At 38.2% G+C, this 27,966-nt stretch overlaps 3 protein-coding genes across 5 annotated transcripts; all 3 read right to left on the bottom strand.

Annotated features, from left to right (window-relative positions):
* Window positions 1-450: 450 nt before the first annotated feature.
* Window positions 451-25,972, bottom strand: scml4 (Scm polycomb group protein like 4). Of its 3 annotated transcripts, none has more exons than XM_028439864.1 (6): window positions 25,917-25,972; window positions 5,232-5,434; window positions 4,106-4,232; window positions 2,438-2,626; window positions 1,848-1,993; window positions 451-821 (listed from the first exon to the last, which is right to left on the bottom strand). In XM_028439864.1, exons 2-6 carry the CDS (start codon window positions 5,427-5,429, stop codon window positions 696-698), a joined length of 786 nt encoding a protein of 261 aa, XP_028295665.1. In that variant the 5' UTR covers window positions 5,430-5,434; window positions 25,917-25,972; the 3' UTR covers window positions 451-695. The 3 variants fall into 3 exon arrangements, with proteins under 3 accessions (XP_028295665.1, XP_028295666.1, XP_028295664.1); XM_028439865.1 differs by lacking the exon at window positions 25,917-25,972 and adding an exon at window positions 8,608-8,643; XM_028439863.1 differs by lacking the exon at window positions 25,917-25,972 and adding an exon at window positions 7,117-8,307.
* Window positions 13,995-16,027, bottom strand: LOC114457790 (tripartite motif-containing protein 16-like). Its single transcript, XM_028439862.1, has one exon. The coding sequence runs from the start codon at window positions 15,951-15,953 to the stop codon at window positions 14,304-14,306; it is 1,650 nt and encodes a 549-aa protein (XP_028295663.1). The 5' UTR covers window positions 15,954-16,027; the 3' UTR covers window positions 13,995-14,303.
* Window positions 21,131-23,068, bottom strand: LOC114457789 (E3 ubiquitin/ISG15 ligase TRIM25-like). Its single transcript, XM_028439861.1, has 2 exons — window positions 21,366-23,068; window positions 21,131-21,329 (listed from the first exon to the last, which is right to left on the bottom strand). Exon 1 carries the CDS (start codon window positions 23,031-23,033, stop codon window positions 21,384-21,386), a length of 1,650 nt encoding a protein of 549 aa, XP_028295662.1. The 5' UTR covers window positions 23,034-23,068; the 3' UTR covers window positions 21,131-21,329; window positions 21,366-21,383.
* Window positions 25,973-27,966: the final 1,994 nt, after the last annotated feature.

Raw genomic sequence — 27,966 nt, 5'->3', positions numbered from 1 at the left:
TATTCTCTGCTACACCCCGCAAATATTTTCGGCGGTCCCATGTGGGCCGATGTACTGTATATCGTCAGCTTTACATGTGTAATGTGTTCATGAGTGAAGATGTTTAAGCAGTTGTTTGTTAGTTGTAAACTTCATGGGTAGCGCATCGTTTATCTGTTTGATGGATGTTTGTTTCCAGAGATGGCCGAATTCAGGGACTGCTCTGCTGTAAATAGGCTAATACTCACCCTACCGATGGAAAATAGGTACTACAGATTGGCCGTGCCTGAAATATTTATTAATATATATATAACTATGTAGCCTCAAAGAAAATCACATATGGCATGACAGCTAAGGACATGTTTCTTAACACTCAAATGTTTATTTTAGTTAATTAAGACATATTTAAAAGTTGAAAATTCTACATATTGCACCTTTAAATGCAGAAGAGCTCAATGTTGACAGGTAGTCATGGTAACTCATGATAAGTTAGCCTTCAAGTATTCAGTAAAAAAAAATGTAGAAATCCAAGTTCAACAGTAGTTCAGGTTGGATGCAGCAGTCAGAGGAAAAATCCCATTTGGTGCCGATGAAGGAGAAGCTGCTCCATGTGATTCACAGCCGTCGGCTTAAAAAAAGCTGATGAAAAGAAAAAAGGGTTTTTCATGATCAGATGATCGGTGACGTGATGGACAGTTTGAAACGTCTGCAGTGAGTCACAGCTGCTTCTGTCTGAGCCTGTCGATGTGGTAACACAGTTTGAGTGCAGGCCCCAGCTTCATTCCAAGGTACTTCATCATCGTTTCACTTTTGAGCAGAAGCAGAGCGCCTCCGTCTATTTCCTAAAGAAACAACAACACTCTGTGTTTATCAATGCATCAACAACATATCAGCAGGAATCAACTGTGTTTAACACTAACAACATGTAGCAGACAAAGCTTCCCTGTAATGACCCACTACAGGAAACACCAATACATGCTACATACTGTATATTGTATAAAATAATAAATAATAAATTTTAAGAGTCAAAATGTATACGCTAATAATATCAAAGTTTGGTCACATTTTTACTCAAAGTTTTGCTGATTGGAAGAAGTAGTGAAGCTTCAACACGGGTGTCAAACTCAAGGCCTGGGGGCCAAATCTGGCCGTTTAGAGCATCAATTTCGGTCCCGCTCGAGAAAGTAAAAATGATTGAAAAAAAACATGAAACATTTTGTAAATTAACAACTAATTCAGTTGTGGATATCTCCAAAATATGAATTTAAAATCCACTATATTTGCAGAGCTCATTTTTAAAGTTCTCATATCACATGACGCGGCCATTTATAATCACAAATTGTTGAAAGAACAAATTTTCCTCAAATTATTTCACACAATTTCCCAATATTGCCAAAATCAGGTACATTTGATGGGAGATCCTTCAGGGATTGATATACTCACACACTTTGCATTTATATACCATTTATAGGTAGAAGTTCAAACTAGGGCATATTCATGTTGAATTTGCTCTTTTTACCGCCTAAAATCTGTGGCCCACTTAAGATCAAACTGGTTCATATTTGGTCCCTGAACTAAAAGGAGTTTGACACCCCTGAACTAAGATAAAATATCTGTTTAGATCCCAGAGACACTCTTTTTTTTTTTTTTTAAAGAAAGATAAAATAATTTTCATTTCAATAATGATTTATGTTCCACAAGCACTGACTAACAGTATAATAGTAATACATTTTATTCATATGCACCTTTCTCAGGACTAGTAATTAACGAAAAACTAAAGTAAGTAAAATCAAGAAACATATAATCAGGATATATAGGGTAAAATAGAGGATCATGACGTTCATCAAACAGAAAGTTCCCGAACTCACATGTTTCCTGAATGCATCAGCTAAGGGTCCGAGAGCCTGAGGGTCAGCATCTGTGATGAACACGATGACGTCCTCTACACCCCAGCGTGAAGGATCTTTACTGGCAGAACATTTGTTTTCAGCTGAGTCAGGCATTGGAGAATAGCCTGAGGATATAGAACAAAGAAAATAATAAGGCTTTAGGTTCAAATGATAGAAAATTATGTTACTTTAAATAAACAATCATAGCATGAAATGATGCCTGATGAATCTAAAGTTTTAGAGTCTGGTATTTTTGGACTCAATGTGTGTATTTTTACTTATTTTGTGTGCATTTGTTGTCGTTTTGTGTATGTTTGCTGCTGTTTTGTTCATCATTCTGCCATTTTCCTGTGTTTTGGAGTCATTTTGTGCATGTACTTTGGTTGTCCACGTCTATTATTGAATCTCACATTGTGACGATTGAATAACAATTCTAAACTTAAAGGTAAAACTCAAACATGTTGCATGTCTTGGTGTGAGGGGAAACCACATGGACACAAGAGCCTTTCTACTACGATTAAAAATAACATTATTCTTTAGTAAATGATTAGAATTAGGGAATCTCTCACCATTCCTGTTTGCTTCCTGCAGACTTCCTGGTCTCGTGGCTTTCCTGCAAACACCGACTGAAGCTGTGCAGCTGCTCCCACGGTAACCATAAGAATGTTTATTCAGGTAAGGAGATGCCATCATGTTAAAGGAGGAGTCACCAGGATCTACACTGTAGCGCTTGGAGAAATCATCAGGCATCGTTGTGTCTGTAAATAAAGAACAATGCAGTGGTTCAGGTCTGATTTTAATGCAGAGTGTTTGGTTTTGCATTATGCTGTTATGGAAAAAGGGTTTTTTTTTGTGCTCAAATTACATGAAAAAGCTCTACAAACGAGAAATCCCAACAAAAAGAAAGCTTTATATCTCTAGAAAAAATGTAATTAATGCTGAACTTCAACCTCCTTATTCCCTAAACAGAACAAAATACGCTAAATAACAAACATGAGGATAAAAAATGCATTGTTTTGAATTGGAGTGCTCGCAAAACAGTGAACGCACTGATTGAAAATGTGTACTTTAAGTGTGGAATTGGAAAGTGTTTCTTTACCTAGTGTTTTCATAAAATTGAGGCATTAAAAATAGTTTTTAAATATTTTCCTTTCACCAAAGAAATGATTTAAAAAAAATTATTTGTCTGGTTGTAAATATGGATCTGTCTGTGTCTACTCTACAGTGTACAGTAAGTGCCTGAATAAATTCAACAGTCTGACATCAAACACTTTTCATGATTCATGAGAACAAAGAAGATGTGGTTGATCTTTGACATGTGGGAGACTTTTCAGCAGGTTGACGCGGGACAAAGGAAATAAAGGGAAGCGTTGCAATAATTTAACGGAAGGTTCAGTTTATGGGTTTTTGAAGTCTCTCATTTTATGTGTTTTTGTTGTCGTTTGTATATTTTTCTATAGTTTTGAATGTTTTTGGTAGTCATTTTGTGTATTTCTCTGAAATGGCATATCATTTTTTGAGACATTTGTTGTATATTTGTTGTCATTCTGTATATTTTGCAGATGTTTTTGTTATCGTTTTTGTATCGCTGATATCCTGTTAGTTTTTCTATAATTTTACATGTTTTTTTTGGAGTCATTTTTTGTATTTTTACGTAATTTTCTATTATTTATATATATATATATTTCTTTTTTTTTTCTTTTTTTTTTGGGAGTCATTTCTGTGCATGTTTGCTGTCGTTTTGTACCTTTGCGTTAAGGGCTACACAAAATTAGACCAAGGGCCACTTACTTTAACTTGTCGGTTCATACTAGATTTGTTTGACATCAAACAGCACAAACATGTTATTCAATGTATGATTTAGAGAACAACAGAGAATGAGATGCAGCGTTACAGAGGATAAAGGATATACAAACCAATCAGAAAATGAGGGCTGTGCAGTTTTTAATACAAAATCACACCACACTGAGAGTGGATAATGAGCATGAAAATAGGAGGAATACACTCCGCCCCCCCCCCCCCCCCCCCCCCCCCCCCCCCCCCCCCCACACACACACACACACACACACAATTATTGGTCCACAGAGTCTCAGGAGAACAAATCATAACCTGAATTAACCTCTGTTTTCCTTCACATCTATTATAGACTCTTTCCCTCTTTCTGTAGTGATTGACTGTGAACTAAAGATTATATTTAAAAGCATCCACTGTCTACTTTGGGGTTGTGTCTTTGTAACCTGTGAGCACTGGGGTGGCAGACTGGGGAACAATGGCAGCATCCTGTGGAATGGAGCCCGTCTCAGGCTCAGGTGTGCTGCTGGGAGGAGAGTCTGCATGTGGGGACATTCCCATCCTGGGCTTCAGCTGCAAAGAAATACACACATTTGTCTTCAAAGACAGTCAAACAAGTCGTGCTGGGTAGATTAAAAGTCTACAGAAGTGCATTTGTACTCAGTAATTCCCAATGTTTAAGGTAATGGAGACAGCAAGTTCACGTAAGATGCCACCAAAGGAAGAGAGGTGATGAAAAATGATACGGGTCATCAACTACATTTGATCAAGGGCCAGAATATCCCAGAAAACGTGGAAATGGCAATATTTTCTCATAAAATTATAGCAATGCAAGATGCAAAAACTTAACATATATAGTAATTTAACATCCAATATAGATTTTTGTTATTTTCAAGGAGAATGGACCAGAGATGGGAAACTTTGATCACAAAAATGTTATTGTCTGGGTTTAGTCCTTGTCTTTTTTCTTGGTTTTGCTGTTATTTGGTGAGTTTTTAGTTATTTTGAGTGATTTTGGGGTCGTTTTGTGAATTTTTCTGTCATTGTGGGAATTTGTTTGCTGTCTTTTTTTGTGTTTTTTGGAGTCATTTTCAGTATTTTTGTCATTGTTTTGTGTATTTTTATGTCATTTTGAGTATGAAAACTTTGTGGCTAACATTTTGTGTCATTGGCGACATATCGTGTGTGTTTTCTGTGTTTTATGAGTCATTTTGTGTATTTCTGGAATATTGTTGTGTGATTTAGTTGTTACTTTGTGTGCTTTTTTTTTTTTTTTGATATTTTGTGCATTTTGCTTGTGTAGTTTTGAAGTTTTTGTGTGTATTTTGATGGGTTTCATATTCGATTACAGATTGGGCGGGGAATTTGTTTTCGGGGGCCACACAAAATAGACATGGGACCGCATGTGGCCCCTGGGCTGTCCTGGATCTTCTAATACTGATCACCTTGTCTGATGTACACCCAAGACAAAACTGCCAGTCCTCCACACAGCTAAAATACAAAGACTATGACTTTTTTTTGCTGATACGGTCAGTTTATAAATCCCAGTGATTAAATCTGTGACGGACTGACCTTGAAACCAGGTTTGCGACCTCTCTTCTTTGGGATCTTGGGGGGCAGCAGTGCCTCTACGTAGTGATGCTGGTACTCCAGCCTGCGGATGGGGGGTCGTCCTCTCTTCCTCCCTGACACTTTAGCAGTCTGTCCTGTCATGAACGAGGGGCCGAGTGTTGAAGATTGCATCTCTGAGCTGAGGGGGAAAATACTCATCTAACCTGAGAGACAAAGACAAAATAACAACGTCAAAACACAAGTGAAAGTCAGACGTGGCGACGAAAACAAAAACTGTGATCACGTAATTGATAATTACTTACAATTGTGCCATAATTTAAATTGTAATTTTAAAAATATGTTCCTGTCGTAATCGTAACTAAATCGTAATTGAGTTGAGATAATTGACTCTTCCAGAAGGCGTTCAAAAATACTATTTTACCAAAAGCAAGATTAGAAGTTAAACAAAGATGTCTGTCTGTTCTAGGGGTTCATTTGTGGAATAATGTTGATAAAGAGATAAAAACGAGTGACACACTATTTCATTTCAATAAGAAAATGCTACAATGTATTTTAGAGAGTTATGTGAAGCAGTAGAAATATGTTTGTGGTTTTTTTTTTGTTAAATGTTGTATATAAAAGAAAGTACATGTGTATATTTATTTATTTTTGTTTGCATCATTTGAAAAAAGGCAACTCAAATGAACTTGTATGTTGAAACTGAAACTTTGCAATTCCAATTGCCATGACATTTCTAAAGAAAATGTCAATTATAGTATAATTTAATGCTAAACTGGGGAACCATGTACAGTTCTATGTACAGTTCTACACATATGTCATAAACAATTATTAAAATATGTTTCATATCAAGCTTTTCCACATTTTACCATTTAACAAAAAATTTGAGGGGTATACTGACACATAAAAGGCTCAGAAACCCACACCAAATATATTAAAACCGATTTTTTCATTGATTAGGAAGCGTAACAAGGTAACCAATAGATAGGAAACAAATGAGATAATAGATATTTGTTTTTACTGTATTTTACAGCTGATTTAGGACCTGTTATCATAAGAGATTCTAACAGAAAGCTAACACAAGAGGAATTGCAATTTATTTGTAATTGGAAATAGTGCTGGTCACTGTAATTGTAATTGAATTGTACAATTGAACATGGTAATTGTAATGTAACTGACGCCAACCCTGAAAAAAACACATATCACTGCCACAGCCACACACACACACACAAAATGCAAAACACACACAAGTTTGTGGAAAATACTGGTAAAAAAAGCAGCAGATACTACAAAGCTGCCCCTCCCCCTCTCAAACTGCAAAGATTGCAATAAATATCATTACTGCACAGAGAGGAGGAAACTGGACCCCCCCCCCACCCTTCCCCACACACACACACACACACACAATTTCCAATGATTCCTCCTTATCTTTTGTTCAGTCCCATTCCCACAACTTTCCCATTTCCAGCCCTGATCATTAATAAACCTGTCTGCTGCAAATTAGATTTTAATCTATGCAAAGCTCAACCGCCCACACACACACACACACACACACACACACACACACACACACACACACACACACACACACACACACACACACACACACACACACACACACACACACACACACACACACACACACACACACACACACACACACACACGTTATAACGCAGATGATAGCACAATTTTTAAAAAAAATTAAATTAAATAATACAATTTCACAATTGTGAGGAGAAAGTTTTTGTCATGCCAAAAAGAGGAGAAAAAAACCCACAAAAAACTACAAACACACCTCACATCACATGCACGACTCCCCCCACCCCACCCTGTCAACACACTGCCCTCTCCCTCTGAATCCAAAAGCAGGACAAACATTGCTTACCGTGCTCTCTGCCTTTCTGCTGCTTTCCTGCACGTTTTTCCTGCTGCTGCAGCGTTTTTGTCCTCTTCTGTCAAGATGCCGGCAACTCTGTGACTGCCACAATTTCTAACACAACCCCCCTCCTCATCTATTTTACCCAAACCCCCTTCCTATGTGCCCCTCTTTCAGTTGTCATGGCAACACGCCTCTAACATCCCGAAGCAGGCTGCAGACACGCTGAGCTCAAAGCCGTGTGTGTGTGTGTGTGTGTGTGTGTAATGTAATTACAGTGGCTGCAGCTCAGGGGGTTTCTTGACTTTCCTTTAAAAAGCTCAGAGTCAGTGACAAGGGATTCAAGCTGTGCACGGTGGTTTTGCTGCTGTGTTTAGGTCACATGTGTAATCTGTATAGCCATCATTTTCTGAGACCAAGCCCCCTCATCATTTCATACATTATTGGTTTCAGTTACTTCTCTTCACTTTTTTGACGATTATGTGGATAAGAATAGGATTTTAACGTTAAGAGGTTAAATTTGTCATCTAACATTAAATGTCACGATCACTCCTTGTTTGTTTTTATTCATTGTTTTTTTTCTGTTATATTCATAGTGGGAGAAAAAAAACACTACATACACAAAATAAAAACAAGCCAGATGCAAGTTGGAGCGTGTTTCCCTTGCAGAACAGGAAACTAAAGCAACCTCCAGGGCTTTTTTACAATGAAAAGTAAAACTCAGCCCAAACCCCAAGTTACCCTCCATTTAAAGGTGTTTTTTGTAGATTTTAAAGCTCCATTCAAACAGGAATCTAACAATAAATGTGGCAGGATGGAAACATTTTGGTCTTTTGAGAAAAGCTTATTCTTAGGTGTCAAACTCAGGCCTGTGGGATTATACACAGAACCAAAATGTGATGGAAAGATGTGAGAATGAAGTTAAACACCCTGTTAATGGGCTTACATCCAACATCTACTGGAATAGATTCCATCATCCCCCTGTGAGCCTTTAACAGCAGGCATGGGCAACAGCCGCTCAGGGGCCACATGTGGATATCTCTCTAATTTTGTGTAGCCCCCCTCAGCAACTGAGTAAAATGACCCTAAAAACTTATTGCATTAAATCAGCAACAACAACTCATAAAATGACCCCAAAAACACACAAAACCAACAAAAACACATAGCATGGCAGAAAGATGAACACAATAACAAAAATGCACATTATTACTCCAAAAATTGCATAAAATCAGCAACAAAAACTCACAAAATGACTCCAAAAACACACAAAACTGCAACAAAAACACACAACATGGCAGAAAGATGAACAAAATAACAAAAATAGACATTATTACTCCAAAAATTGCATAAGATCAGCAACAACAACTCACAAAATGACAGCAAAAATGCACAAAACTGCAACTAAAACACAAAGTTACTTCAAAAAAGCACAAAACATCAGCAAACATGAACAAAGAAAGAACACTCTCACAAATGACTGCCCAATGCTCAAAAAAATACCTGTCCAGGGTCAGGAAACGGGCAGGTAGCATCACTGCAGACCCCTCACACCCTGCACACAATCTGTTTAAACTCCTCCCCTCCGGCAGACGCTACAGATCACTGTACGCCGAAACTACCCGCCATAAAAACAGTTTCTTCCCCCAGGCTGTCATTCTGATCAACTCTAAACAGTCATAGAGTGTCAGACCTGTTTCTGTTACTGTGAAATAACCTGGAACAAAACATAACAACCCTGGATCAACCTGTCACTGTGAATGTTCATGGACATAATTTTTTCATTTAAATGTTCACCTGCACTACTCATCAATGCACTACTGCACTATTATCTTATTATTATTATTATTGTATTTTTATTTTATTTCATTATTATTATTATTCTAACTATTATTATTATTATTATTATTATTATTATTACTATTATTATTATCTTGTTATTTTTATTTAGTTTGCACATATTAGTCTAACTACTCTTATATTTATGTTTATACTTCTTTTTTTATTTATTTTTTATTTATTTTCTTTATTTTTCTTTATTCTAGTTGATTGTTATTATTTAATGTTACACTACCTGAGAGAGCACAGGTCACCAAAAGAAATTCCTCGTGTGTATTCATACACCCTTGGCCAATAAAGTTGATTCTGATTCTGAAAAAGCAACAAAAACACACAAACAGCAAAAAACACACAAATAATATAATTAATAATAGCCTACTAATGATGAAAAAATATACAAAACAACCCTTTGTTCTTTCCGAATTATAATTGCTCATATCAGTTATTATTCTAAATGTTGACATTATTTCTAAAAATGTGGCCTTTGGATCAGACAATCTCATTTTTGAGCCCGTCCTGCTTTACAGGATAAGCAGGTATAGATAATAAGATTAGACAAGACCCCATTATTGAGTGTCACGTATTTAAATCAAATCAAGTCAATCTTTATTCATAAAAAGTGTTTTTCATACAAAGAAATGCAGCTCAAAGTGCATTTACAAGGTTCAAAATACGCCCCATACAAACCCTATCCACCACAAACAGACACACAAGTTAAAATGAGGACAATGACACATAGTTTAATAATCATTTACACATTAGTTGATTCAAAATATGCTTTTAGATAAACAGGTTTAATATGAAATGTATCATGAAGTCATCCTCTGACTGAAACACGTTAATCAGGTATGTTTTAGAACAGTGTTTCTCAAACTTTTGTGGCTCAAGTACCCCTTTCTCTTGTTTCTGAATCCAAGTACTCCCTTTTGTCCCACTACAACATTTTGCATAGAAAACTATTGAAAAACAAATATAGAGCATAAAGATGAAATGAACGAGTGATAACACACATTTTAAAGAATCTCAGTTTGTAAATAAGTGGAAAGAAACAGTATTTAATGCAGTGGTTCACAACCTTTTTTGGATCGTGACCCCATTTTGATTTCTGGCTACCTTAAAGACATTTTTTTCTAGAATTTTTTTTTTTTACTGCATTTTAGTTGAACTAGATTTATAATTCACAAAGTGAAAGTATAGAATTACAGTTGTATATGATTGTGTGTTGTTTTAATAATAATAATAAAAAAGATAGAATAATGAAAAAATTTAAAAACTATTTACATTTTTCAGAAATTTCAGGTGACCCTACATGGGGTCCCGACCCAAAAGTTGAAAAACACCGATTTAACACATGTTAAACACAACACACCTCTGTAACACATGTTACAGAGGCGGAGTCCTCCACGCCCCTCTGCGCTTGCCTTAGGACAGTTTCCCTCCCATTGCTATTATGATAGCTGTGTTCATCGCCATGACAACTGTTGTGATGGTGATGAATATTATTTTATGGAGACGGTGTCTGTCCCCCGACCCAAATTTCACAATGATTTTAACATAAAATCAAATAAAAGAGCTATCAATTATAAAAATCTGAAAAAAATTAAAATCTCAAATCTAGAAACACCAAAACATAAAACCATTAGATGTGCTCTATTAAATATTAGATCACTGAGATCCAAATCTCTACTAGTAAATGACCTTATCTCAGAAAATAACTTTGATTTTTTTCTGTTTAACTGAAACATGGCTGTATCAAGATGAATATGTTAGTTTAAATGAAGCCACTCCTCCCAGTCATTTAAATACTCATATGCCACGAGACATAGGCAGTGGAGGTGGTGTAGCAGCTCTTTATCATTCCTCTCTTCTAATCTATCCTAAACCAAAGGCCAGTTAAACTTCCTTTGAAAGCCTGGTTCTAAATTTATCTCATACTGAATCAAAAACCTGCCAGCCAGTCTTATTTGTGATAATTTACCGTCCTCCAGGCCCTTATTCTGAATTTCTATCAGAATTCTCTGAGTTTATATCAAACTTAGTCCTCAGTTCTGATAAAATACTGATAGTAGGAGATTTTAATATCCATGTTGACAAAGATAGTGATAGCCTGAGCTCAGCCTCTATGTCCCTAATAGACTCAGTTGGCTTTTTTCAAACTATTAATGAAGCTACTCATCGTTTAAATCATACTCTTGATCTTGTTCTAACATATGGCCTTGATATTAATGAACTAAAAGTCTACCCTGAAAATCCTCTGCAATCAGATCACTTTTAATATCTTTTAACATTATCCTAGAGGATCTCGCACTGTGCAATAAAATAGTTACGAGTAGAAATCTGTCCAATAGTGCTGTGGCTAAATTTAAAGAGGCCATTCCTGCTGCCTTAAACTCAGTGCACCATCCAATAAATAACTATGATATTAATTATAACCCCTCTCAACTGGATCTGCTTGTCGATAGCTCTGCTAGTCTACTAAAATCCACCTTGGACTCAATTGCCCCATTGAGGGAAAAAACTATTAAACGTCAGAGGAAAGTTCCGTGGTTTAGCTCTGAAACTCACACACTCAAACAAACAACCCGTAAATTAGACAGAATGTGGCGCTCCAATAAAACAGAGGAGTCATGAATACTCTGGCAAGAAAGCCATAGTAAATACATGACAGCCTTACGACATAGTCGATCTACATACTACTCCTCACTAATTGAAGAAAATAAAAATAATCCGAGGTACCTTTTCAGCACTGTAGCCAGGCTAACACAAAGTCAGAGCTCTATTGAGCCCATGATTCCTCTAGCCCTCAGCTGTGAGGACTTTGACATTTTTTAACAATAAAATTCATGAGATTAGAGATAAAATTAGCCACTCCCTGCCTTCACCTGGGTCTGCTGTACCATTAAATGTAAATAAGCCTAACCTAAACTGTTTCACACATATAGGACTTCAGGAACTTAACTCTATTATTTCATCCTCCAAACCATCGACCTGCCTTTTGGATCCGATCCCAACTAAGCTGTTTAAAGAAGTTGTTCCCCTAGTCTGCCCATCTTTGTTGGAGACAATAAATATATCCCTATCAATAGGCTACGTGCCGCAGTCCTTTAAAGTAGCTGTAATCAAACCCCTTCTCAAAAAACCTACTCTCGATTCCAGCACTTTAGCAAACTACAGGCCTATATCTAATCTTCCTTTTATTTCAAAGATTCTTGAGAAAGTTGTGGCGGCTCAGCTCTGTGACTTCCTTCAAAACAACAGCCTGTTCGAGGACTTCCAGTCAGGTTTTAGAGCTCAACACAGCACAGAGACTGCGTTAGTTAAAGTAACTAATGATCTACTCTGGGCTTCAGATGAAGGACGACTCTCAGTGCTGATTTTATTAGATCTTAGTGCAACTTTTGACACTATAGATCACTATATTCTACTAGAGAGATTAGAGGAATTACTTGGAATCACAGGGACTGCCCTAAACTGGTTTAAGTCCTACCTATCTGATAGGTACCAGTTTGTACACGTGAATAATAAGTCTTCTGTGTACAATAAAGTAAGCTACGGGGTTCCTCGGGGCTCTGTGCTAGGTCCAATCCTCTTCTGTATCTATATGATCCCCCTTGGTAATGTTATGAGAAAATACTCTGTTAACTTTCACTGCTATGCTGATGATACCCAACTGTATGTATCAATGAAGCCAGGTGAGACAAATCAGCTATCTAAACTTGAGGCCTGTCTAAAGGACATTAGGGCCTGGATGGACCAAAATTTTCTTCTTCTTAACTCAGACAAGACTGAGGTCATTGTACTGGGCCCACGACACCTTAGAGAAACCTATGCTAGCCTAACTGCCCTAGATGGCATTACTCTGGCACGAAGCACAACTGTTAGAAACCTTGGGGTTCTATTTGATCAGGATTTATCCTTCAACTCTCACATAAAACAAACTTCAAGAACTGCCTTCTTTCATCTCCGTAACATTGCTAAAATCAGATCTATCCTGTCTCAGGGCGACGCCGAAAAGCTAGTCCACGCTTTTGTTACCTCTAGACTGGATTATTGTAATTCTCTTTTAGCAGGCTGCCCGAGCAAGTCGCTTAAGACACTTCAGCTGGTTCAAAATGCTGCAGCACGTGTACTGACTAAAACTAGGAGAAGAGATCACATTACTCCTGTATTAGCCTCTCTGCATTGGCTTCCCATAAAATATAGAATAGAATTCAAGATTCTTCTTCTCACTTATAAAGCCCTAAATGGACAGGCACCAGTCTATCTCAAGGAGCTTGTAGTGCCATACAATCCCCCCAGAACACAACGCTCTCAAAATGCTGGACTACTCGTTGTTCCATTCGTCTCTAAAAGTAGTATAGGAGGAAGAGCTTTCAGTTATCAGGCCCCACTTCTCTGGAACCATCTACCAACCACGGTTCATGGGGGCAGACACCCTCTCTACCTTTAAGGTTACGCTCAAAACATTCCTCTTTGGTAAAGCTTTTAGTTAGGAACCAGCTCATAGCTCATAGTTAAGATGCAATAGGCATAGACTGCCGGTGGGGGGGTCTGGCATGCTCGGTTGGAGAGAGGTTGGAGAGGGCGTTAAGAGAGAGGTCATTTAGGTTAGAGAGGGACCGGAGAGGGTCCCATTCCTCTCTCTAACACTCCCTCTATGTCTGCTTCTTCCCTTGTGTTTGCTCCTGTACTCCTTCTGGCTTTTGTCTTGCAGGTCCGTGGGATCCTCAGTGTGGAGTCACAGAGTCTCAACAACTCTGTCTCCACCCTTTCCTCTGCACACACCCAACACAGCATAACGTGGATGGCTGTTCATCATAGGAATGGGATCCACACAAGGTTCCTGCTGCTTAACAGAAGGTTTTCCTTGCCGCCATGATGAATTCATGTTGGGTGTGGGATACATATGTATGTGTATATACGTATATATGCATATGTGTGTATCCATAAAATGAAGAGTCCGTCCTTAAGACTGCTCTACTGTAAAGTGTCTTGAGATACCATTGGTTATGATTTGGCGCTATACAAATAAAAGATTGATTGATTGATTTAGTGGCTACTGAATAGATTCGTTTCTATAGTTTTTATCATTTCTGGTCATCTCACGCCTGTGGTGGGACCAAGACTGACCCTTTATTTGTTAATTTTCTCTCTCTCTCAAGTGCCACCTGTAGTGCCATCGCGTACCCCTAGCGTACCCATTTGAGAAACACTGTTTTAGACGACCATAGAGTATACTGTAGCTCATAATATGTACAAAGCAAGGACAGGACATTGAGAATTAACAATGGCTGCCTTAATCTATATTGAGTGTAAAGGTGGGAGTGTGTGTGTGCGTGTGTAAGCATTTTTTAAATTTTTTACACGCAAATCTTATAGGGTTTACCGAACTGAACACTATCTCCAGCTGAATAAATGTGAAATCCAGCATGTAGAGGCTCAGTGAAGGTGGTTTTCACTCTGTGGAGGAGAGTCATTGTTTCAGAGACGCTGTAGAAGGACAGAATACCTGCTGTGTGATCCAAGTACACTCCTATCCTGGAGGACTGAGGACCAGAGACACGAGTGTGGATGTTGTTGTGGTAAAACGCGTAAAAATTTGGAAAACAATTTAAACTCCATGATTTCTCATTATATCCAAATCTACTTTCATCACTACATCCTGTTCTGCTTATACTCTTGTATGCAACCGCTACCTCAACTCTTTTCCCTCTCCACTCCACCTCCCAGTAACAACGACCAGTCAGACTCTCTCTGCTCAGGACCTGAAAGCATCCAGTGAACCTGTCTGGATGATCAGGACGAGGCTGATGTTCTTTCATTGGTGTTACTTTTCTGTTTTCTTCTGATAAATGAAGCTTTCCATAAGCTGTGTTTGGATCCAAAATAATTTCCTTTGAATATTTGAATAATTCCGCTCTGGTCACTGGTGTTAGTAAAACCTCCACTTCCTCCACTGTCTGACAGACTTTGGTCCAGTCCTCCATCAGGACTTTGTGGAGATGTTCTCTGAGTTCTGACACAGCTGCTGTCACCTCCTCAAAGCAGTTTCCAGGAGGTCTGAGGGTGATGGAGGAGTGTGTGGACACACTGAGCGCTGACAGGGAGCTGTAGCTGAGGACAAACTGGATGTGATCATCAGTGTGGGAGAGCTGCTGCAGCTCAGCGTCTCTCTTCTTCAGCTCACTGATCTCCTGCTCCAGCTTCTCCTGAAGCGCTCGGACCACACTCGCTTTAGTCTGCTGCTTGGATCGGACCTCCTTCTCCAGCTCAGAGCTTCTTTGGTGGAGGAGACGGATCAGCTCAGTGAAGATCTGCTCGTTTTTCTCTACAGTCTGACCAGCAGAGACGTTGATGTTCTTCACCTGCTGTTTAAGCAGCTCCACGTCTTTCTCTCTGTCCTGGATGTTCTTCTGGACAACAGCTCGACTCTCCTGCAGCTCTCTCTGCTTCTTAGTCTTTTCTGCTGCAGTTGAAACTGTGTCGTGGTCTTTGTGTTCCTCCATGGAGCAGAGAATACAGATAAACTGCTGATCAGTGCGGCAGAACATCTTCATCACCTCATCATGACGAGAGCAGATCTTCTCCTGGAGCTTCTTAGAGGCATCCACCAGTTTGTGTCTCTTTAATGGAATAACTTCATGATGAGGCTGAAGGTGTATCTCACAATAAGAGGCCATGCAGTTCAAACAGGACTTGGAGGCTTTACGTTTCCTCTCAGTGCAAAAATCACAGGCCACGTCTTCAGCTGCAGTGGAAGGAGCAACGTCATGTCTGCTCTTCAGGTCCTCCACTAAACTTGCCAACATGGTGTTTTTTACCAGGACAGGCCTCGATGTGAACATCTTCCTACACTGAGGACAGCTGTAGGTGTAATTCTCTACATCCCAGTGTCTGCTGATACATATCCTGCAGTAGTTGTGTCCACAGGGAATGGTCACCGGCTTCTTCAGGAGGTCCAGACAGATGGAACAGGACAAGGTTTCTCTATCAGCTCCTTTCTGCTCCATTTCACCAGCAGTAGTGTTACTTTCCCTTCCTGAGAAACAGTCCAACTGCAGATTATAATATTGTCAGTCAGAGTTTCCTGCATGGTTACACCCATCCACACCTTAGTGATATAAGGGGAGGAGCAAAGTGCTGTGAGGACAGAGTGAGGAGGGAGGGTAAATGCTGCTCTTTATTCCAGGAAGTGAAGTTGTTCAACAGATACTCAAAGTTTAAAGACTGAGATAGTGTTGGAAGGATTGAAGCTCAGAAACCATTGAATACTAGTAATGATGATAATGGGAATAGTATAAATAATAAATCACTACCAAACTCTGTACTTGTTTCCTCTGTGCCATCATTTACTGACAGCTCCATGGCTCACACACAGGCTGTAATCTGTTACAGTATATTAACCAACATGTAATCAGATTACAGGTATATTTTATGACAACAGGGATTACATGACCCATGAAAGACAACTTTGAAGCATGTGAATACTTAAAATAAAAAGTACTTTAGGTGGTGCTTTTTTCTAATAGAAATGGCAATTGTTCTCATGTTGTGTATGTAACCTTTTATAACTATAACTATAGAACTTGTTAAAACCTGACATATCACTTCAGGTGGTGCTTTTTTGTTTTACATATATTACAAAATTGTAACAATAGCAATTATTCTATCCCATGCAATAATTATTATAGTATGGTCTGTGGTCTCGGTCAATTATTCATCTGAATTGTTCATAATTAATGAGTATATTGACAATCTTATTTGTTAATAGTACTTCTACTTCTCCCAGTCTGTGTTAAACTAAAACAGTAATAGCTTTAATGCAGTGTGACTGTAAAAGGTGTTTTTATGTTTGTCTAAAATAGTACAGTGAGCAGGTTGCACGTATTCTATCCTTTTGTGTCTTCATTTGCATGTTTTGTGAGGCAAGGCAAATTTATTTGTATAACACATTTCATACACAAGGCAACTCAATGTGCTTTACATGATCAAGTGCAACAGAAAACATTCAACAGCCTAAAATCAATAAGAACATTTAAAATCATCAGTAAAATCAATTAAAATCATCAACAAACACATTACATCAACAACATGACCAAAAATCTCTCTCCCAATCATACGCAGTAGAGAAAAAAGTGCCTTTAACTTTGATTTAAAAATGTTCACATGTGATGCTGACTTCAGCTCTAGTGGCAGTTTGTTCCACTTCTTTGCAGCATAACAACTAAAAGCAGCATCACCATGTTTACTGTGAGCTCTGGGCTCCACTATCTGACCTGTGTCCATAGATCTGAGAGACCTGCTGGGTTCATACCTGACTAACATGTCACTGAAGTATTCTGGACCAAACCCATTCACAGATTTATACACCAGCAGCAGAACTTTACAGTCTATTCTGAGGCTGACTGGGAGCCAGTGCAAAGATTTTGAAACTGGAGTAATGTGTTCTGATCTCTTTGTTCGGGTTAAGACCTGAGCTGCAGCGTTCTGAACCAGCTGTAGAAGTTTGATGCTCTTTTGGGGGATTCCTGTCAGAAGACCATTACAATAGTCCAGTCTGCTGGAGATAAAAGCATGGACCAGTTTCTCCTGATCTTTCTGAGTCATTAAACCTTTCACTCTGGAGATGTTCTTTAGGTGGTAGAAGCTGTTTTTGTGATAGATTTGATCTGACTGCTGAATGTAAGATCTGAGTCAATCAGAACACCAAGGTTTTTGACTTGGTCTTTAGCTTTTACAGACGAGACTCAAGATACTTGCTGACAGCTGTCCTCTTTTCTTTGTTACCAAAGACAATCACCTCCATCTTGTCATGGTTTAGTTGAAGGAAGTTTTCACTCATCCAGAAGTTTACTTTTTCTAAATAGTCACATAACACCTCAATGGGACCATAGTCATCTGGGTTCAGTGATAGATATAGTTGTGTGTCATCTGCGTAGCTCTGATAATCAACCTTACAGTTCTGTAAAATTTGTCCTAAAGGAAGCATTTAAAGGATAAACAGAAGGGGTCCAAGAACAGAGCCCTGAGGAACCCCACAGGACATTGGTATTGAAGTAATCCAAAAGTAACAAAAAGTAATCAGTTACATTACTTTTTTACATTTTTAAAGTAACCCTCCCAACCCTGCTCACACACTAAACAGGGGAAATGAAATGATTGCTTTATTTTGACCAATGACAGGATTGTGAGGACCCAATTACAGAGGAAATAGAATAAAGGAAGCAGATCTAATTTTTAAGTTAAAAGTCAGTTAAATTATCCAAGCCTAAAACCAACAAGTACAAAATAAAAAAAAAAAAAGTAAAAACTAAAGCTGACTGACTGACTAATAGCAATAACGGGACACGGACAGGAGCGGGTGACAAATGTAGGGAACCAAACCACATCAAGCCTAACAGGATTAACCAAAGAGCCTGTTTCTTTATCACAAACTGTTTACAAAATAACTGCCCCAGTAACTTTGAGGTGCATAGCTTACCCCACTATGCTTCCTTTGAACCCAGTAATGGAGCCAAGGAGACTGACTACAGCACTTTGAAGTTTTCAGTACGAGCACTTTTTACGACTCCACACAGAGGGAAGAACCCTCGTCTTCTCCCTCCTTTACAAACAGATACTTTTGGGATGCTGTACGATCACAGAACTGTCCCACTGATCCCTGACCACCTGTGGTGAGCTGTCACACCGGACACTACCTAGGCCTCCTCTGAGATGTGTCCCAGTGAATGAATGAGAACAAAGAAACTGTACTATGTTGAAAAGTCACGAACAAAAACATTATTGGAATGGTTTCTGTAAAAATTGAAAATGCAAATATTGTCTGTCCTATTCCACTCTTTTCAGATAATTTTATACCCACAGAACGCTATTTTAAATGTTTCATCATTTAAAAAGTGCTTAAAATACCAGAAAACATCACAAAAGTTAGTTTAAGGTATCTACTGCAACCATATAGTAAAAAAGAGGCATAACATGATTTTTGACATTTATGTTTACGAGTAATTACAAGTAAAATTCACTAACCGGTCCCTGAAGTAATACTCAGCTTCCAGTCATGTTTGGTATCAAACTGTCACGTAATACATGATACTTCAAGATATGATATCAAAAAGATTATTTGAATATGCTGAACTCATTATTATGGTTTATGTCTAAATCTAGGAATCATCCCTCATGTTTGTCAGTGTCATCACATGTACACACACCCTAGACACACCCACAGCCAGACAGCTGAGATTCCTTTTAAAAGGAAGAAAACCACCCAAAGTTTCAGTTTTGGGACGCTGGCCGTTTCATGTTCAACGCATTTCCCTTTCCCATCTTTTCATTTTTTTCATTTTATTTTTAGTTGAAACAGTTTGATTTTTGGAAACAACAACTTGCTTGGTTCGGACGAATCCAGCATCTAGATTATTTACAAGGCCCACTATTTAAAATACATAAACCCAAAACAGATTTCTATATTAATTGTAACAGAATAAAGAAAATTAAACCACAAACAGAATAAAATGTTTTAGTCAAACCCTGCAGTTACAAAATAAGGATCTTCTTCATAAATAAAGTTGGAAGCACCCTGTTAATGTACAATATTATTAATTTATGATTTATTTAGGACATACTATAATTATATATCCTTAACCTTAAATAATCCTTATAATAAAATATATCCTCTCTGGGGGCCAACTGTTTCGAGGCCTATTTTCTGGAACAAAGAGTTTCACAAGCTTTACGTAAGCAATGAGACAATCAGATATAAACAACCTCAAGAATGGTCAGTTCATCACTGAAAGACAGTTTAAGAACAAGGGCAAAAAAATGATGATTAAATAAAAAGCCTGCCTTCTCTTTAAAATACTAAACTTAATACACATTCAACAAACGGGGGTAGGGATGTAATGATTCACTCAACTCCCGATACGATTCGATTCACGATACTGGGTTCACGATACGATTCTCTCACGATTTTTTCATTTACAAAATGGGACTGTAGACAAATTTTTTTTTTTTGGGAAAAAAACTAGAAAATACTGTATTATTTTCCTTATATTTTTCATTGTCAAAAGAATTCCTTGATAAACTATTCAAAACAATGCAATTTAACTAAAAATAAATCTTGAATTAAATAAATAAAGGAATAATACAAATGAAAATGAAGCCTATTAATTTAAATTCTGGTTCTATAATAAACAATGCAAAACTGCATAATAGTTCTTTTTCTTTTAAAAGTGCAACTGAAAATGTATTTTGTGCCTTAACAATTGGACTTTAAAAAAAAAAAAAACCCGTCATTGCACTGATTTTTGTCATATTTGTTTGGACCAGCAGAGGGCGCTGGTAACCCAGTGGTCGGTTGGAATGCAGATATCTTGCAGTGAAGAAGAGAAGCTATGCTAGCAGACGGAGCTAATAGAAAAACGTGACTTTTACAGATATTCAAGTAATATTACAGATATTCTTTCGGTGCTAAAGGGGTAAGGAATTATTTATTAACATATTTAAGAGTAGAAGGCGGCCAGAAAAAAAGTATTAGCAGACTCCGCCCGCCGCCAACACTTCCGGATTAAAAAAAGTACTGCGATTCAATTGTCAGAAAATCGATATCAACCGTGATACCTATGAATCGATTTTTAACTGCCTTACGATTAATCGTTACATCCCTAAACGGGGGTCCTCTTCACACCACAGCAGTATTAGATGAATGCCTGTTTTCCTATTGACTTGATTTTCTTGATGATTCATTTATGTTCATTTAAAATCTGTAAATAAAATAAATACTCTGTCTCTCTGAATGTTTCTCAGGTCACTAGAGTAACTTCACTCTATTCCAGAGTGTTTTTTCGCGATGGCACTATAGGGGGTACTTGAGAGAGAAACAGAGAGGAAAATTCTAAATTAAAGCATTCAAAATATGGGGTTTTATAATACACAAGATTACAACAAAATGTATAAAAATAACAGAGTAACACACAAAACAACATAAGAAACAAACAAACGACACCAAACACACACAAACACACATAGAGAGAATAATTGAAATAAAATCAACAATACACAAAATAAGAGAAAAATATATAAAAAATGAAACAAACAACAAAATACACATAATGACACCGAAAACACACAAAATGATCTTGATTAGCACATTAAAATAAGAAAAACCATATGTTTCATTCCGTTTATTTACAAAATGAGATTTTTTTAAATGTGTGTTATCATTAATTCAATCCATCATTACATTCCATAGTTGTTTTTTCACAGGATTTTGAGCAAAATATGGTAGTCAGATATAAGGGGGTACTTGAGCCAAAAAAGTTTGAGAACCACTGCTCTATGCTAACAACAACACATGCCTGTTTAGATGTGTGTGTGTGTGTGTGTGTGTGTGTGTGTGTGTGTGCGTGTGTGCGTGTGTGTGTGCGCGTGCGTGCGTGCGTGCGTTATATACAACTTTTATGGAGTTTACTGAACTGAACACTATCTCCAACTGAAAAAATGTGAACTCCAGCATGTAGAGGCTCAGTGAAGGTGGTTTTCACTCTATGGAGGAGAGTCACTGTTTCAGAGACGCTGTAGAAGGACAGAATACCTGCTGTGTGATCCAGGTACACTCCTATCCTGGAGGACTGAGGACCAGAGACATGAGTGTGGATGTTGTTGTGGTAAAACACGTAAAAATTTGAATAACAGTTTAAGCTCCATGATTTTTCATTCTTACCAAATCTACTTTCATCACTACATCCTGTTCTGCTGATACTCTTGTACGCAACCGCTACATCAACTCTTTTCCCTCTCCACTCCACCTCCCAGTAACAACGACCAGTCAGACTCTCTCTGCTCAGGACCTGAAAGCATCCAGTGAACCTGTCTGGATGATCAGGACGAGGCTGATGTTCTTCCATTGGTGTTACTTTTCTGTTTTCTTCTGATAAATGAAACTGTCCGCAAGCTGTGTTTGGATCCAAAATAATTTCCTTTGAATATTTTAATAATTCCGCTCTGGTCACTGGTGTTGGTAAAACCTCCACTTCCTCCACTGTCTGACAAATTTTGGTCCAGTCCTCCATCAGGACTTTGTGGAGATGTTCTCTGAGCTCTGACACAGCTGCTGTCACCTTCTCAAAGCAGTTTCCAGGAGGTCTGAGGGTGATGGAGGAGTGTGTGGACACACTGAGCGCTGGCAGGGAGCTGTAGCTGAGGACAAACTGGATGTGATCATCAGTGTGGGAGAGCTGCTGCAGCTCAGCGTCTCTCTTCTTCAGCTCACTGATCTCCTGCTCCAGCTTCTCCTGAAGCGCTCGGACCACACTCGCTTTAGTCTGCTGCTTGGATCGGACCTCCTTCTCCAGCTCAGAGCTTCTTTGGTGGAGGAGACGGATCAGCTCAGTGAAGATCTGCTCATTTTTCTCTACAGTCTGACCAGCAGAGACGTTGATGTTCTTCACCTGCTGTTTAAGCAGCTCCACGTCTTTCTCTCTGTCCTGGATGATCTTCTGTACAACAGCTCGACTCTCCTGCAGCTCTCTCTGCTTCTTAGTCTTTTCTGCTGCAGTTGAAACTGTGTCGTGGTCTTTGTGTTCCTCCATGGAGCAGAGAATACAGATAAACTGCTGATCAGTGCGGCAGAACATCTTCATCACCTCATCATGACGAGAGCAGATCTTCTCCTGGAGCTTCTTAGAGGCATCCACCAGTTTGTGTCTCTTTAATGGAATAACTTCATGATGAGGCTGAAGGTGTATCTCACAATAAGAGGCCATGCAGTTCAAACAGGACTTGGAGGCTTTCCGTTTCCTCTCAGTGCAAAAATCACAGGCCACGTCTTCAGCTGCAGTGGAAGGAGCAACGTCATGTCTGCTCTTCAGGTCCTCCACTAAACTTGCCAACATGGTGTTTTTTACCAGGACAGGCCTCGATGTGAACATCTTCCTACACTGAGGACAGCTGTAGGTGTAATTCTCTACATCCCAATGTCTGCTGATACATGTCATGCAGTAGTTGTGTCCACAGGGAATGGTCACCGGCTTCTTCAGGAGGTCCAGACAGATGGAACAGGACAAGGTTTCTCTATCAGCTCCTTTCTGCTCCATTTCACCAGCAGTAGTGTTACTTTCCCTTCCTGAGAAACAGTCCAACTGCAGATTGTAATATTGTCAGTCAGAGTTTCCTGCATGGTTACACCCATCCACACCTTAGTGATATAAGGGGAGGAGCAAAGTGCTGTGAGGACAGAGTGAGGAGGGAGGGTAAATGCTGCTCTTTATTCCAGGAAGTGAAGTTGTTCAACAGATACTCAAAGTTTAAAGACTGAGAAACCGTTGAATACTAATAATGATGATAATAATAATAGTATAAATAATAAATCACTACCAAACTCTGTACTTGTTCCCTCTGTGCCATTATTTACTGACAGCTCCATGGCTCACACACAGGCTGTAATCTGTTACAGTAAATTAACCAACATGTAATCAGAATACAGGTATATTTTATGACAACAGGGATTACATGACCCATGAAAGACAACTTTGAAGCATGTGAATACTTACAAAAAAAGTACTTTAGGTGGTGCTTTTTTCTAATAGAAATGGCAATTGTTATCATGTTGTGTATGTAACCTTTTATAACTATAACTATAGAACTTGTTAAAACCTGACATATCACTTCAGGTGGTGCTTTTTTGTTTTACATATATTACAAAATTGTAACAATAGCAATTATTCTATCCCATGCAATAATTATTATAGTATGGTCTGTGGTCTCGGTCAATTATTCATCTGAATTGTTCATAATTAATGAGTAAATTGACAATCTTATTTGTTAATAGTACTTCTACTTCTCCCAGTCTGTGTTAAACTAAAACAGCAATAGCTTTAATGCAGTGTGACTGTAAAAGGTGTTTTTATGTTTGTCTAAAATAGTACAGTGAGCAGGTTGCACGTATTCTATCCTTTTGTGTCTTCATTTGCATGTTTTGTGAGGCAAGGCAAATTTATTTGTATAACGCATTTCATACACAAAGCAACTCAATGTGCTTTACATGATCAAGTGCAACAGAAAACATTCAACAGCCTAAAATCAATAAGAACATTTAAAATCATCAGTAAAATCAATTAAAATCATCAACAAACATTTTACATCAACAACATAACCAAAAATCTCTCTCTCAATCATACGCAGTAGAGAAAAAAAGTGCCTTTAACTTTGATTTAAAAATGTTCACATGTGATGCTGACTTCAGCTCTGCTGGCAGTTTGTTCCACTTCTTTGCAGCATAACAACTAAAAGCAGCATCACCATGTTTACTGTGAGCTCTGGGCTCCACTATCTGACCTGTGTCCATAGATCTGAGAGACCTGCTGGGTTCATACCTGACTAACATGTCACTGATGTATTCTGGACCAAACCCATTCACAGATTTATACACCAGCAGCAGAACTTTACAGTCTATTCTGAGGCTGACTGGGAGCCAGTGCAAAGACTTTAAAACTGGAGTAATGTGTTCTGATCTCTTTGTTCGGGTTAAGACCTGAGCTGCAGCGTTCTGAACCAGCTGTAGATGTTTGATGCTCTTTTGGGGGATTCCTGTCAGAAGACCATTACAATAGTCCAGTCTGCTGGAGATAAAAGCATGGACCAGTTTCTCCTGATCTTTCTGAGTCATTAAACCTTTCACTCTGGAGATGTTCTTTAGGCGGTAGAAGCTGTTTTTGTGATAGATTTGATCTGACTGCTGAATGTAAGATCTGAGTCAATCAGAACACCAAGGTTTTTGACTTGGTCTTTAGCTTTTACAGATCGAGACTCAAGATACTTGCTGACAGCAGTCCTCTTTTCTTTGTTACCAAAGACAATCACCTCCATCTTGTCAGGGTTTAGTTGAAGGAAGTTTTCACTCATCCAGCAGTTTACTTTTTCTAAGCAGTCACACAACACCTCAATGGGACCATAGTCATCTGGGTTCAGTGATAGATATAGTTGTGTGTCATCTGCGTAGCTCTGATAATCAACCTTACTATTCTGTAAAATTTGTCCTAAAGGAAGCATTTAAAGGATAAACAGAAGGGGTCCAAGAACAGAGCCCTGAGGAACCCCATGGGACATTGGTATTGAAGTAATCCAAAAGTAACAAAAAGTAATCAGTTACATTACTTTTTTACATTTTTAAAGTAAACCTCCCAACCCTGCTCACACACTAAACAGGGGAAATTAAACTTTATTTTGACTAATGACAGGATTGTGAATGACCCAATTACAGAGGAAGTAGGATAAAGGAAGCAGGTCTAATTTTCAATGTAAAAGTCAATTAAATTATCCAAACCCAAAACTAACAAGTACAAAACATAATAAAGTACAAACCAAAGCCGACTGACTGATTAATAGGAATAACAAGACACGGACAGGAGAGGGTGACAAACTTAAGACCAACAAGACCAACTGTAGTGAAGGAAGGTAAACCATGACCATGATCAGTGTTGTGCTAGTTACTGAAAAAAGTAACTAGTTACCGTTACTAGTAGCTTCATTCACAAAGTAACTCAGTTACTATTTTGATAACTTACACCAAAAAGTAATGCATTACTGGAAAAAGTAACTTTTGAGTTACTTAGAATTAAATTAAATTAATGTATTTATTTTGTGTCATTTGTGTCCATACAGCTTCATATTAGTGCTGTAATAATATAATAATCCACTGATGATCAACTGCTATAAAACAACCATAAATGATGTGCATATAAAGCATAAAACAGCTGCTCCAAAATTAAAACAGTAAATTTGCAGCCGTAGTAATGTAAAGTAAGCTGTGCATATTCCAGGTGCACATTCTGCTGTTGAAAATGCTTTTAAAAATAAATGTGGAAAAACTATATCACAGCATTTTTCTCAGCTACACAATGCTAAACATATCAGGCTAATGAGCTGCTGTTAACAGTGACTCAGCAGTAGAGACAGACTTCTTATTTACAACAACATACCGTGCAATAGTTTGGCTGACCTGTACCTGGATAACAGTCACAGTCCGTTAAAATCCAGCCGCAGCGTTAGCTTAGCTTCACTGATGCATCTTTTGGAGACAAAAATAATGCGCGTATTTCCACTCTGAGAAGCTCGTCCTGCTCTCGCACGACTCGCCATGATTGGCGCACGTGATGTAAACAGAAACACGCTGGCAATGCTTCTTCTTCTACTGTTTTACCGTGGTTGGCACGGCGTCCCCCAAAAATATGTTGCGTCACTGTAAACAGGAAGTACACTGCAGCTAGCAAAGTAACGGACAAACGCACCATATTGTAATGGTAACAGCGTTACTTCTTTAGAAAAATATTGCGTTACAGTATTAGTTACTGTCAAAAGTGGAGATGAGGTACACCTGCATGGAGACAAGGGGGAGGAGGGAATCCTACTTAAGCTCACTTTCCCGTTTTTTTTCAGTGATCTAAACAAAGTTTATTAATCATGTGGAATAAATCTGTTTTATATGTTCTCTTTAATGCATCAATGGCCTCTGATGTGTTTTCTTTTATGAACTTTTTTTAAAAAAATCAGATTTAAATTTCGTATCTGTAGTTTTTCGTTATGCTTGTTCCGATGGTGGAAATTTAAACTACCAGCACCATCAAAGTAAGACATGTTCTTTAGAGACAAGTGGTCCGTGTCTATCAGAGGAAGTGAGCTTTAAGATGAAAACCATTAACGCATGCGTTTGTGCAGGGTTTGTAACACACAACATCCCTCCAATGGGAACGCAGCCTAATCTGTTTATGGCTAATTAAGCAATCACTGAACTCTTAGCACCTGTTCTCATCCCCAAACTAAAGGGAATTGCCTTCTTTCTACAAGCCAAGTGTGAGCAAAGCATTTCAAATCTGTTAGAGACTGTATTATTAAAGCCACAGTGTCGGTGGTGAAGCGGCTAGCAGCCATTAGCATTGATTAGCATATTAGCTTAATCACCGGCTTCAGGCAAACAGATTTCTATCTGTTCTTCTCACATGAGAGAGGACACTGCAATAAAGTGAGTTATGCTAATGCTTCACTGAGGAGTAAGTACACACACACACACACACTGAGTAATAACATTATCAACATGGAGGACACGTGGCCTAGCTGTGGATAGATTGGTGTGTATTTCTGTGAGTGCCTCCAATCAATGCACCAATGTAGTAAAGCCTTCTGAATTTATTTACAGCTCATGCAAAGGCGTTACTATGGGAACAGACGGGGAAATTGGATCCTTCACGAGGATCAAGGTGGGAATAAATAAACACACAAACCAGGATGTGTGCATTAGTTTAGCATTAACACACACACACTGTTTATTTCTATAGAGAATGGACCACCCTTTTCCTTTCCTTTCATTTAATAATTCCCATTAAGAAATGCTGAAGTGCTTCCCACCCCTCCCCAGATATTGCATTACACACTACAAAGCACATTCACAAGTCGAGAAAACACACTTTAAATGTGTTTTTTTTTTCTTCTTCTTGCAAATTTGTGTCAAAACTTGCATTGCACATACATTGAATTGTAGTTGTTGCGTTGTAAAAAATACACAAAATGACTCCGAGAACACGCAAAAGAATATCAAAACACACTAAATGAAAAATATACAGAAAACTAAGATTATTTCAAAACCACACACACGCACAAAAATCACACAAAAGGACTGTAAGAACACACAAAAACAAAACTGGGTTATGTATATAACCTCAGTTCTATGAGTAATGAGTGAGATGTCTCACTCATACTATGAAATATAACAATTGTTACTAAAGCACACACAAAAAACCCAAAAGAACACAAAAAGACTCCAAAAACAAACAAAAATCAGAACAATATACACAAAAAAAAAAATGCAACAACCTCCGTACTTTGTGCTAATCCTGTATTTACATGCCGACATGAAATTGAATACACTATTTTTTGGCTACCATGGTGATAAAAGTTGTACGTCTGTAATGCAAAGTATTGAACAAGCTGTCAGAAAAGGTATATTAGCATGCAACCTTTTTACATGAACTGAAA

The sequence above is a fragment of the Gouania willdenowi genome, chromosome 24, assembly GCF_900634775.1.
Source record: "Gouania willdenowi chromosome 24, fGouWil2.1, whole genome shotgun sequence".
In the NCBI taxonomy this organism is placed as follows: Eukaryota; Metazoa; Chordata; class Actinopteri; order Blenniiformes; family Gobiesocidae; genus Gouania; species Gouania willdenowi.
Note: the sequence above shows the minus strand (reverse complement) of the source record. Positions and strands in the feature narration are given on the sequence as shown.